Source organism: Echeneis naucrates, chromosome 17 (assembly GCF_900963305.1).
Source record: "Echeneis naucrates chromosome 17, fEcheNa1.1, whole genome shotgun sequence".
NCBI classification, from domain to species: domain Eukaryota; kingdom Metazoa; phylum Chordata; class Actinopteri; order Carangiformes; family Echeneidae; genus Echeneis; species Echeneis naucrates.
Genome location: NC_042527.1, coordinates 1,970,818 through 1,983,492, shown reverse-complemented (window position 1 = coordinate 1,983,492; position 12,675 = coordinate 1,970,818). Strand labels below are relative to the sequence as shown.

Genomic DNA, 12,675 nt, shown 5'->3' with positions numbered 1-12,675 from the left:
GAATACTGTAACTAACAGAACTGGTTTTTCACCTTTGTTTTTAGCTCCTCTTCTGTTTCTTTTGGGTTTAGTAACTTTCCTAAATTTAGGTGGTCAGGAGACAGACACAGTTTCTTTCGACCTAAACATAGACAGAGACTCTATTCTATTCTCGGCAGGGAACCGCTCTGACTGAGGCACAGAGGAGAGTGTTAAACTGCAGCTCAGCCTCCTGGTCTCGGCTCGGGGCTGTCAGGGTTTTGGCTTTCTAATAAAATCGTCCATATTCCTAGATATAAGAGCAGCACCACCCACAGTGGGATGGACACCATCTCTCCTAATCAGACCAGGTCTCCCCCAATAAGTATTCCAGTTATCTATGTAGCCCACATTATTTTCAGGACACCACCTCGACAGCCAGCAGTTAAATGACAACATGTGGCTGTTCATGTCATCACTGGTCCGATTGGGGAGGGTGTCAGAGAAAACTACAGTATCCGACATAATTTCATCCACATTAATCTTTTAGACCTCCGACTGGCGAAGTCGGGTGTCGTTACTGCTGACGTGAATACCAATATTACCATATTTACATTTATCATTAGCCAGCAGTTTCAGTTATGACTGGATCGCCTGTTCTAGCCCCTGGGATACACTCAACTATGGCCACCAGTGTTGCTAACTTCACGTTCCTCAAAATAGAATTGCCAATCACTGGAGTCAGCTTTTCAGCGGGTGTGTCGCAGAGTGTGGAGAACCTGTTGGAAACGTGAACTGTTTAGTGGTGAACCGGGGGCTGCTGCCTACGACTATGCCTCTTGTTTCGGACAGTCACCCAGCCGCCCTGACTAGATCCTGGCAGCTTGGGAGCCACTGGGGGGACTCTCTCGGCTGCCGTAGGAGCTGGTGTAGGTCAGCCTGCACTGGCTACAGGGGGCACCAGCATAGGCTGGGCTAGCTAAGGTGCAGAGCTAAGGTGCAGAGCCATGACTCTAACTTGCTAATTTTCCCCTCCATTTCTACTATCATTCTGCATCTATGATAAGAGGTGCTATCATAAAAAGAGGCCGAAGAATAGCTAGACATGTGGCACACAGGACAGGAGAGGAAAGGGAGAAGGAATGAGAGAGAGTGGAAAGAGTCAGCTGATGATAGCCTACACTTTAAAGATTCAATTCGATGTGGAAGTAATCCAAGTATTCAGAATACATTACTCTGATTGAGTAATGTGACAGCATACGTTACAAATTACATTTTTGGGCATGTATTTTGTATTCTGTAACAGAATATGTTTTGAAAGTATCCTTCCCAACACGGAATGCGCATTGAAGATCTGGACCAAGGTCTGGTCCAAAACCACCTAAAAGGGGCAGCAGCTTTCTCTTGGGCCATTCCCATAGTAGGAAATATAGAGTTCCTTCCATCTATGTCTGATACAACTTGTATAAGTTGGGCTGAGAGTGGACTGAACACTATTAAGCAACTATTTGAGGTAAAAAAAATTAAAGCCTTTCTCACAACTTCAGAATAAGTTTGCTCTACCCTTAAGTGATCAATACACATATCTGCAAGTCAGACACTATATAACAACACATGTATACTGGGATCATATATATATATATGTATACAAGTCCCTGCTGACTTCAGGCCAATCGCCCTCACATCCCATGTGATGAAGGTTCTGGAGAGACTGGTCCTAGCCCAGCTGAGGCCACTGCTGAGGACGTTTCTGGACCCCTTGCAGTTTGTCTATCAGCCCCATTTAGGAGTCAACGACGCTGTCATTTACCTGCTGCAACGAGCCCATTTGCATCTGGATGGTGGGGGAGGCACTGTGAGGATCACATTCTTTGATTTCTCCAGTGCTTTCAACACCATTCAGCCTCTGCTACTGGGTGAGAAGCTGCGGGTGATGGGTGTTGATGACGAAGTGATCTCAGGCCGGCCACAGTTTGTCCGTCTGGGCAGTGTGCTGTCTGATGTGGTGGTCAGTGATACTGCAGCTCCACAGGGGACTGTGCTCTCTCCCTTCCTCTTCCCCTTATACACCACTCACTTTAAGTACAACTCTGAGTCATGTCACCTGCAGAAGTTCTCTGATGACTCAGCTGTTGTCGGGTGTATAAAAGAGGGAGAGGAGGGGGAGTACAGGACACTGATAGACAACTTTGTCCAGTGGTCTGAACTGAATCACTTGAAGCTGAACATCAACAAGACCAGAGAGATGATGATCGACTTCAGGAGGAAGAAGACACTTTCACAGCCACTACGGATCAGGGGGGAGGTGGTGGAGGAGGTAGAGGACTACAAATACCTGGGAGTGATGATTGACAACAGACTGGACTGGAAATCCAACACTGAGTCTGTGTACAAGAAGGGGATGAGCAGACTCTACTTCCTGAGGAAGCTGAGATCCTTCAACGTGTGCAGCAAAATGTTGGAGATCTTCTACCAGTCTGTTGTTGCCAGCACCATCTTCTTTGCTGTTGCATGTTGGGGCAGCAGCATCAGAGGCAGCGACACCAACAGACTTGACAAGATCATCAAGAAGGCTGGCTCTGTACTTGGTCTGAGACTGGACTCCTTTGAGACTGTAGTGGAGAGGAGGATACTGAACAAACTGTTATCCATTATGGACAATGAGCAGCACCCTCTCCATTACACAGTGGACCGACAGCGGAGCAACTTCTCCCACAGGCTACTACAGCTCCGTTGTCGAAGTAACAGATACAAGAAATCTTTCCTGCCACATGCCATCACACTATACAACAACAGCTAAATAACCCTGGTCATTACTTACCGTCAATGCGCACTTTACCCGACTGTATGTATTTTTTATTCCTATTGCATATATTTTATATATTTTATTCCCTATATGTAATGCTGCTGTTACATTGCAATTTCCCAGTCTGGTATAAATAAAGTATCTATCTATCTATCTATCTATCTATCTATCTATCTATCTATCTATCTATCATATTAAAAGAAAACCAACCAATACAGAAGCCTACTTTATACATCCCTCTGAATACCATGTATCAACAAAAAAACAAGTCCCATATTTAGAAAAAGTTTATGTCAGACATATCAGAAAACACTGCATATTAAAGGACAATGGGAATTGGAGCTGAATACAATAATAGATGATGATGACTGGGAAAAAGTGTGTTCTGGATCTCAGGTGTTGGAAGCCAGTTATGGAAAGGGTTTGACTGGAAGGTTAAAGTGAGGTTCTTTAGAACTCAGCTGGTAACCTGTGTTTTTAAAAATAATTATACTAACAAATGCTGGAGAATCTGTGGTATGGTTGGTGATCCTACTTATATTCTGGGACTGCCTGAAAATATGGACATTTTGGAAAAACATCAAAGAGGAGTTGGAGAAAATCCTGGAAGTAGATGTTTGGTAATGGCTGGTGTGTGTGGTGAAACACATAAGTAATCAACTAAGGCGGGAAACTTGACAGGAAGACGAGGATGACACCAGACTTTAAAATAACACAAAGTGTACTAGAAACATACACTACAGATTGTAACATGTTCCCCTTGACCCCATACTGTCTTTATTGGAAATATCACCAGGACATCTGTTTGACACAGACCAATCTTATACTGCATACTGCACATCTTGTTGATGATTGCTTAAAAAAAAAAAAAACATTGTGAATTTATGGATGAATTTATCAATCAATGGATGCAAAAAGTAAAGCACGTCTATATGATGGAACGATTGACTGCTCAGCTATAACTTAAACTCCCTATTTTTGAAAGGAGATGGTCATCAATTACCGACTACCTTAGTTAGGATCTTAGCATTTTATTGTCTTGTTGTATAACCTTTAATGGGTATGGGTTTATACATGTATGTATAAATGTGTATATATGTATACATGTACATGTGTATGCATATATGTGTGTGTGTGTGTGTAGCTAGGTGTGTGTGTCGTTATTTTCACATCCTTTTTTTTCCCTTTTTCTTCTTCTCTTTCTTTCCTGTACATTGTTACATCATCCATATTTACATATTAGGATTTTGAGTGAAGCTCAATATCAAGGCAATTTTGCTCTGTACTGTTAATTGCCTATAATTGTGTTCATGGCAATAAAGTAAAAAAAAAAAAAAAACTACAATAATTAAAACATTAAACAAGAAGGGAGTTCATGGGAGGGGACATCACGGTTTGCTGCCTCAGGGCCTGGACAAATTGCTGTCATGGACAGAAAAATTAATTCCCAAGTTTATCAAGACATTTTGTGGGAAAACTTAAGGCCATCTGTCCGCCAACTGAATTTTAACAGACGATGGGTGATGCAACAAGACAAAGACCCAAAGCATAGATGTAAATCAACAACAGAATGGCTTCAACAGAAGAAAATACACCTTCTGGTGTGGGCCAGTCAGAGTCCTGAACTCAACGCAATTGAGATGCTGTGGCATGACCACAAGAGAGCGATTCACACCAGACATCTCAAGAATATTGTTGCAATGAAACAGTTTTGTAAAGAGGAATGGTCCAAAATTTCTCCTGACCGTTGTACAGGGCTGATCCGCAACTACAGTGAACATTTGGTTGGGGTTGCTGCCAAAAGAGCGCCAACCAGTTATTAAATCAAACGTTCACATACTCTTTCCACCCTGCATTGCGAATGTTTACATGTTCAATAAAAACATGAAAACATTATTTTTTGTGCGATATTAGTTGAAGAAGACTGTGCTTGTCTATTGTTGTGATTTAGATGAAGATCAGAACACATTTTATGACCAATTTATGCAGATATCCAAGTAATCCCACGGGATATATCAGATATATTGCTATATATGTAGTGAATAAAACATTAAGTTTGACGAGACAACCAGCTGCAACAGATCCAATAGCTTTATTATACTATTAACAGGTGACCAAATAAAATTTACTTCACATTTGTATGCAGCAAAGTTACATATTGTATCTATGAATTGTGCAGTACTATACCTGGTTTGGACAGAGCTGGTACTTTTTAGGAGAGCCAGAACAATATGAGCTGTTAATATTCTGTGTAGTCAAGAGCCTGAGACAGAGAGAGGATATAATATGATTAATATAGTGTTACAATCACAACACAAAAATGCATTATATAACACTGTATGTCTTTATTGCCTACAGCGTTACAGTAAATCAGTAGCATAAAAGAAAGGTTATGTACTACTTTCATTCATCTACACAAAAATTATACCTTGTTGGAGTCCATGTGCAAATTTAGAAAGATTTATCCTCTGGTTAAGGAAACATCAAGTAGTACATATCATGTTAGTAAGGATTATGTTCATTCATTCATTCAGCTTATCTGTTTCTGGGTTGCAGGGGTGCTGGAGCCAAACCCAGCTCACACTGGGCACACAAACAGACAGACAAACAACCACTCACACTCAGACCTACGGACAATTTTAGAGGCAACAATTAACCCAAACATGCATGTATTTGGATGGTGGGAGGTGACTGGAGTAAACCCACACAGGCATGGGGAGAACATGCAAATTCCGCACAGAAAGGTGTCAGGCCGGGAACCAAACCCACAACCTTCTTATTGTGGGGCAACAGTGCTTACCACTATGCTACCGCACGGGCCATTTGTAAATTCATAAATTCCCTAAACTACCACAAAGGGGTAAAATATATAAATTATCACCAGGGTTCGATTTGTGGAAAAAAGAAAGAGAGACGGGGATGGGGGTCATTTTGAGGAACATTTTTATTAAAAAATTACCACACAACGGTGAACAAGCAGTGGGCAAACAGTAGGAAAACAGTTACTTCTTGTGTAGTGTACTTACACCAGTCAGAGTCTGACCTGTGTTGCCAGATCTCGTGAGATAAATAAGCGCCCAGACTTATGAAAACAAGCCCAAAACAAGCAGACCCCTCAAAAAAAAAAAAAAAAAAAAAAAAAAAAAATCTTAAGCACAATGATCATAGGAGGAACTTGCTGAGGAACCTAAACAAGCTTTTAACGTTTAACAGTATACTATTAATTATTACAATAATAGCATTTGTTTATTTTATCTTTGTCAGTGCAGGTGTTGTGTCGAACTGTTTCAGCATCGAGACGTGTTTCTCCTAGCCCCGCCCCCATCTGATGTGTCGTCAGGATGTGTTCCCCTTGGACAAATTTTGTCATATCATTTTGGTTGTGATCCTGTAAAATACGACGATGTGCTGCTGTGGATTCTTTTAATTTTTTCTTTATTTGACTGTATCTTTTATTTTCGCACTGATGAGACAGGCAGGAAGTCAGGCTTTCAAAAGACAAGAGAATCCGGTTGGTTTTCAAAATAAAACTGCTGTTTTCGAGCGCAACGCCTCTAATTCGTCAGATCCAATCACACAATTGGATCAAAATCACACAACCAGAATGCACACGAACTCTTTGTATTTTGGCTGTTAATAATTACTTTGTAATGGTGAAAATACTTTGAGTTGGGGGGGATACATTCTCTCCCCACCAAGAAAATAAAATAAAATAAAATAATTCAGTAGAGGGTAGGGTAGAATAGTGGGGCAATGCAATTGTCCCACTAAAGACAATAAATCAAACAAACAGAAAACAAACTTGAAAAGGTAAAATTGTCCAGTTTCTCTTGTCCCTCACACAAAAGAACCACCATATCAGATATTGGTCTCAGAAACATCTTAACATCTTAACTACTTAACTACATAATGATAAATATCTTAACCAGTCTCATACGGTGTGGACATGTATATGCTTGCTCCGGCTGCTTGCTGCTTTATTCACTTCTAAATTAATCTACTTCTTCCACAAGATATTTTCTGAATTTTTTTTTTCCTTTTACAACTGATCTGACAAGACAGCGACCACAATTTTCTCAAGATGCCAGAAGGTGTAATCCAAACAAAATCTTCTTGCGAAAACTTTCGGACATATCAACAAGAAATTCTTGCTCTACAAGGAAGGATTTTTGCCTTCGAAACTGAAAAAGAACTTCATGAAACACTTCCGGTGGAATCCAGTGGTAAGAAGTCCACATTAATTTCAAAGGGAAGGGTGAAAAAATTTTACTTTCAATTTAAAGCGAAATGATACTGTGCATTTTCTATGACTCTGTAAAGACACTTATAATGGACTCAAAATGCTGGGACCAGTGGATGATTTGTGACATCACCCGGAATAAAGTTAACAAACAGATTTTTACTACTGTCAGAGACAAATGACTATAAATGACTATAAATAACAAACAGAGAGAAAAAATTACTGAGAACCATGAAGGCAGCACAAAGCAGCAGATAAACAGAAAAACTGTACCAAGAGTCAAGGTCAAAGATACTCTTGTGCTTGGAGATGGACCCACATCTAATATAAACATTAACAGGATGGTTACTTGCTGCTATTCTAGTGCCAATGTCTCTGATATCACAGAGCGAATGCCTGAGGAACTGGCAAAACACCAAGGAGTGAAAGAGTTGATTATCCACTTGGGTGCAGTGGGCATCAGAAAGAACCAGTCTGAAATCTTAAAAAAAGACTTTGAGAAGCTGTTTGATAGTCTTGATAAAGTGGCAATACCCAAGTTCACTAGCAGACCTCTCCCAAATGCTGACAGGAAGATCAACAAATTCAGCCAGCGGCTTCAACTGAACACGTCTGTCCAAAGTCTGTGAGGCCAGAGGACTGCATTTCATTGAGAACTGGCAGGATCTGTTTAATGGAACAAGTCCACACCTGAACCGAGGTGGAGTGAGACAACTGACAGGCAAACTCCTCCATGCTCTGGGGCATCAGATTAGGCCCAAACCAGATCCTGTGTTGCCACAGGGAGAAGAGAGGAGCGAGAGTAGGGCTCCTGCAACGCCAACCAAGGACCCAGCAGAGGTCAGTTTACTCCACCAGCCAAGGCTCTTCCAGCTCAGCCCACAACACTGGTGCCCACAGCTGTTATCCCCAGCTGCGTCAGTGCTCTTGCCTAGGACACCAGGGGCCTCTGTATTACCAAGCCTCATATCAACCAGAGGCCCGGGGAGGGACAGTTCTCCTCTAAAACAATAACTACTGTCAAACCACAGAGATAAGAGAGGGACAGCTGGACTGTCTGATCAGAGAAATCTAATCCATTTTCCCTGCAAGAACGCACCATCCAGTTCTACTCCAGCTAATCTTAAACATGCAGTACTCAATGTCAGATCTTTAAATAAAAAATCTTTCTTAATTAATAGTTAGTATTTCTTCTTACAATTTAGATTTTATGTTTTTAACCAAGACATGGCTCGACGAAAACCCAGCTAATGCAGTCCTAATTGAGTCTAGTCCACCTCACTTAAATTTTTCTGAAGCACGGCAAAACCAGAGGGGTGGGGTGTTTGTGCCATATACAACATACTTAGCCACAAATTGTCAATTGGGGTTTTTACATCATTTGATTATGTGTCATTCAAAAATTTATATCGCCCTCTACAAACCACCACAGAATTGTTTTATTGACGATTTCACTGAACTACTCTCAGTTGCGTGCACTGATTTTGACTGTTTGGTCATTACAGGTGACTTCAAAGTGCATGTGGATGTTGCCAATGACAGGCATGCTAAAGAACTCACTGGGGTCCTTAATATGTTTTGTCTAACTAAGCATGTGACTGAGCCCACCCACAGTAGAGGGCACACTCTGAATGTACTCATTACCAAGGATGTTTCTATCTCAAATGTAAACGTTTTTGATGTTGCTTTATGTGATAATTTTTGTGTTTTCTCCGATTGGTCTGTTGCACCCAAACAGGTAGCTAGGTCTGCAGTTGTTCAAGGAGGACTCATAAATGACATCACATGGACACAGTTTATGGAAAAGATTAGGTTTGAAAATACCCCACAGTCAAATGTTGATGGCCTGTTGAACTCTTTTACAGCAAGTGTTTTAAATGTGTTGGATACCATTGCTCCTGTCAAGGTCAGAATGGTTAAAAGTAGGCAAAAGGCGCCATGGAGTAAAGCAGACTCAGTGAGGGCACAGAAAAAGGAATGCCGGAGAGCTGAACAGAAATGGCGCAAGTCAAAGATTGATTGCGAGATTTATAAAGAAAAGCAATGTGTGTTCAACCAGACAACCAGTTATTTTTAAAAAATCATCACAAACTGCAGTAACAACTCTAATGTCCTGTTTGCTACAGTAAACAGATTAACAAATCTTCCAGTTTCACTATCTTTAGACCTAATATCTACATCTTATTGTAATGAGTTTGCAATATTCTTTAGCAACAAAGTTCAAGGAATTAAAAATGCGATAACCTCCACAACACAAATAGCTACTCTGCATCCAGCTAGACACCTACAGCTGACGCATTTCACTCCTGTCACTCACAAAACTGTCGAAGAGATCATCTGCAGTCCATCAACGTGCTGCTGTGATGAGTTACCCACTAGATTTCTAAAGTCTGTGCTGAGCAGTTTGTTACTAAAATTTTCCCAACTAGTCAACATCTCACTTAGTCAACATTTCCAAGGCCTTAAAAACTGCTGTCATTAAGTCCCCTCTAAAGAAGAGCAGTCTTGATGCCACAGTACTGAACAACTATCGGCCCACATCAAACCTACCATTCTTAGGCAAATTCCTGGAAAAAGTTGTATATCAATAACTTACTTTCTCCTCTTTAATAATGTTTTTGATACTTTCCAATCAGGCTTGAGGCCCCACCACAGCACTGAGACAGCTCTGATCAAGGCGGAAATGATATCTGCTTGAACACAGACAAAGTCTCAGTCTTAGTTCTCCTTGACCTGAGTGCTGCCTTTGACACAGTTGACCATGTGATCTTATTACAGAGGTTAGAAAACTGGGTGGGAATCTCTGGTACTGCTCTCAACTGGTTTAAGTCCTATCTCAAGGACAGGACATACTTTGTTGAAATTGGCAACTGTGTCTCAGACCAAATAGCTATGACCTGTGGGGTTCCCCAGAGGTCAATTCTGGGACCCCTATTTAATCTGTTTAATCTGTACATGCTTCCATTAGGCCAGCTAATACGCAGTTATAATGTGTCCTACCACAACTATGCAGATGACACTCAGATCTACATATCACTGGTGAACATGGGCCTATAGATACACTCTCACTTCATCAAACAGATGAAATTGATGAACAGATGAAATGAAAAATTTCTCCAGTTAAACTCAGACAAAACTGAAGTCATTGTGGCCCACAGAAACAAAGAAAAGGAGATATCAGTCACCTCAAGACTCTCTCTCTAAAACCTAATAATCAGGTTAGACATCTAGGGGTAATTTTAGACTCAGACACATTAAACCAATAACATCAGCAGCTTTTTATCATCTAAAAAACATTGTCAGAATTAAAGGAATAATGTCTAAACCAGACTTGAAGAGACTAATCCATGCGTTTGTCTCCAGCAGGTTAGACTACTGTAATGGCTTGCTCACTGGACTCTCTAAACGAGCGGTAAGACAGCTGCAGTACATCCAGAATGCTGCTCGAGTCCTGACTAGAACCAGGAAATAGTCTCAGGTCTCTGCACTGGCTTCCTGTTGCTCAGAGACAAAACAGCTCTGCTTGTGTACAAGTCTCTTCGTAGTTTGGCGCCAAAGTACATCTCTGACATGCTAGAGCCATATTAACCATCTCGGGTTCTGAGAACCTTGGGGAGTGGTCTCCTGGTGGTACCCAGAATCAAGACTAAACATGGTGAGGCTGCATTCCAGTTTTATGCAGTCTAAAGTCTTTCAGAAGATGTGAAACAGGCCTCAACTCTGACAACATTTGCATCCAGACTGAAAACAGTTATATTTAGGTGTGCATATGACAACTGAAAGTATTTTATCTGCACTTTTTTTTTTATTCATTCAATGATTATTTTATGCTTTATGTAATGATTCTATCTGTGTTCTTGTAAAATACTTTTTTCTGTATCTGTAAAGCCCTTTGGATTACCCTGGGTAGGAATTGTGCTCTATAAATAAACTTGCCTTGCCTTGCCTAATCAGTCTGGATGGCACTACTTTGGCTTCCAGCTCCACTGGAAGAAACATTGGAGTAACCTTTGACCAGGACATGTCCTTTGTCCCTCACATAAAACAAGTCAGTAGGGCAGCTTTCTTCCACCTGAGAAACATTAGGAAAATAAGAAACATACTCTCTCAAGAGGATGCAGAAAAACTAGTCCATGCATTCTAGGCTTGACTACTGTAACTCATTACTATCTGGATGTCCAAACAAATCTCTGCAAGGCCTTCAGTTGATTCAGAATGCTGCTGCACGAATATTAACAGGAAGCAGGAAAAGAGATCACATCTCTCCTGTATAAGCTGCTCTTCATTGGCTACTGGTAAATTTCAGAATAGAATTTAAAATCCTTCTTTTAACATATAAAGCTCTTAATAGCCAAGCTCCATCATATCTCAGAGAGCTCATAGTTCCTTACTGTCCCAGTAGGCCACTCCGCTCTCTAGATGGAGGTTTACTTGTGGTTCCTTGAGTCTCAAGAGTTAATCAGGAGGCAGATCTTTCAGTTATCAGGCTCCTCTTCTATGGAACCAACTTCAAGTATTGGTCCGGGGGCAGAGGCTTTAGCAATTTTCAAGACCAGGCTTAAAACCCTCTCAAAATCCCTGTTTCTCCCAGTTCTAAGCATGTGTACTGCATTTACTAACCATGTTCCCCTGAAGTCTCTGTCTCTCCCAGTTCATCTCCTCTCTCTGCCTGTCCTCATCCTGCAGGTGATGAATCAACTGCATCCCATGTTCCTCCAACACCTGCTGCTCCTATATCCTAATGAACTCCATACAACATAATTTCTATGAACGTCATGCAGCATCATCTTCCTGCCTACACCTGTTTTGAATAACCCTACGCTACCCAACTTTGCCGAGGTTTTTACCTCTTAAAGGAAGTTTTTCCTTGCCACTATTAGGCTCCTCTTCTATGGAACCAACTTCCAGTATCGGTCCTATTCAAAATGGTGCAAACAAAACGGTAGTGGTACCACCCAGATACTTCCATTGTCTTGAAAAACTTCTCTGTCCATTATATCAAGAAAAACATCATCATCCCTTGTCCTGTCAGACACTGCTGAGCCGATCTACTCTACGAGCTACACTACTGAGCACATGTGTTTTCAGCACATCAATATTTGTTGGTTTATTGGTTTCTCCCAAACAGGCTTCACCCATGATGACCCACCCCAGATCTATGTGCATAAGAAGTACTTTCGGGTCCGTTTATCTGCTCCCTGATCTTGTGTAGCTGCGGTACATCTCAACCCAAGAGCAGGAAGTTGGGAGCCTCTGAATCCACAGGTGGACTCTTATTGCAACTTGTTGTAGGCGTGGGTGAAGATGTGCCACCTCTGAAGTCATTTCACATTCAATTAAATTTAGAAGAGGAAGTCATAGTTTGCCATCTTGAGATTCAATCATGGAGTTACTAGCCCTGCAACCCATAGCAGTACTTACACCAGAGCATGTTTGAGTGCATTGGTCTGCTAAGGTTGTGATGCTGAAATGATGGAAAAAGTCAGATTTGGCAAGTGACTTGTTACTTGCCAAATCACATCCCCGCCATTGTCTGTTTCAGCTACACTGGTTTCTTTTGTATTGGGAGGAGGGCCAGGATGCAGGACAGAAATGTGTCTTTCACTGCCACACTTGAAACACTTTACTGTCTTACTGCAACTTGTTGCCACAAGCTCAGTTGAGTCACAAC

The 12,675-nt window shown here is 41.3% G+C and overlaps 1 protein-coding gene across 1 annotated transcript in view; it reads right to left on the bottom strand.

Annotated features, from left to right (window-relative positions):
* Positions 1–10,576, bottom strand: part of LOC115057504 (ADAMTS-like protein 2) — a 45,141-nt gene extending 34,565 nt beyond the window's left edge. Inside the window, exons 1-2 of the mRNA XM_029524655.1 lie at positions 10,536–10,576; positions 4,952–5,027 (exon numbers count right to left, since the gene is read on the bottom strand). Of these exons, the coding sequence (XP_029380515.1) occupies positions 4,952–5,027; positions 10,536–10,576 (117 nt within the window). The remainder of the gene's footprint in view (positions 1–4,951; positions 5,028–10,535) is intronic.
* Between the last annotated feature and the right edge of the window lie 2,099 nt (positions 10,577–12,675).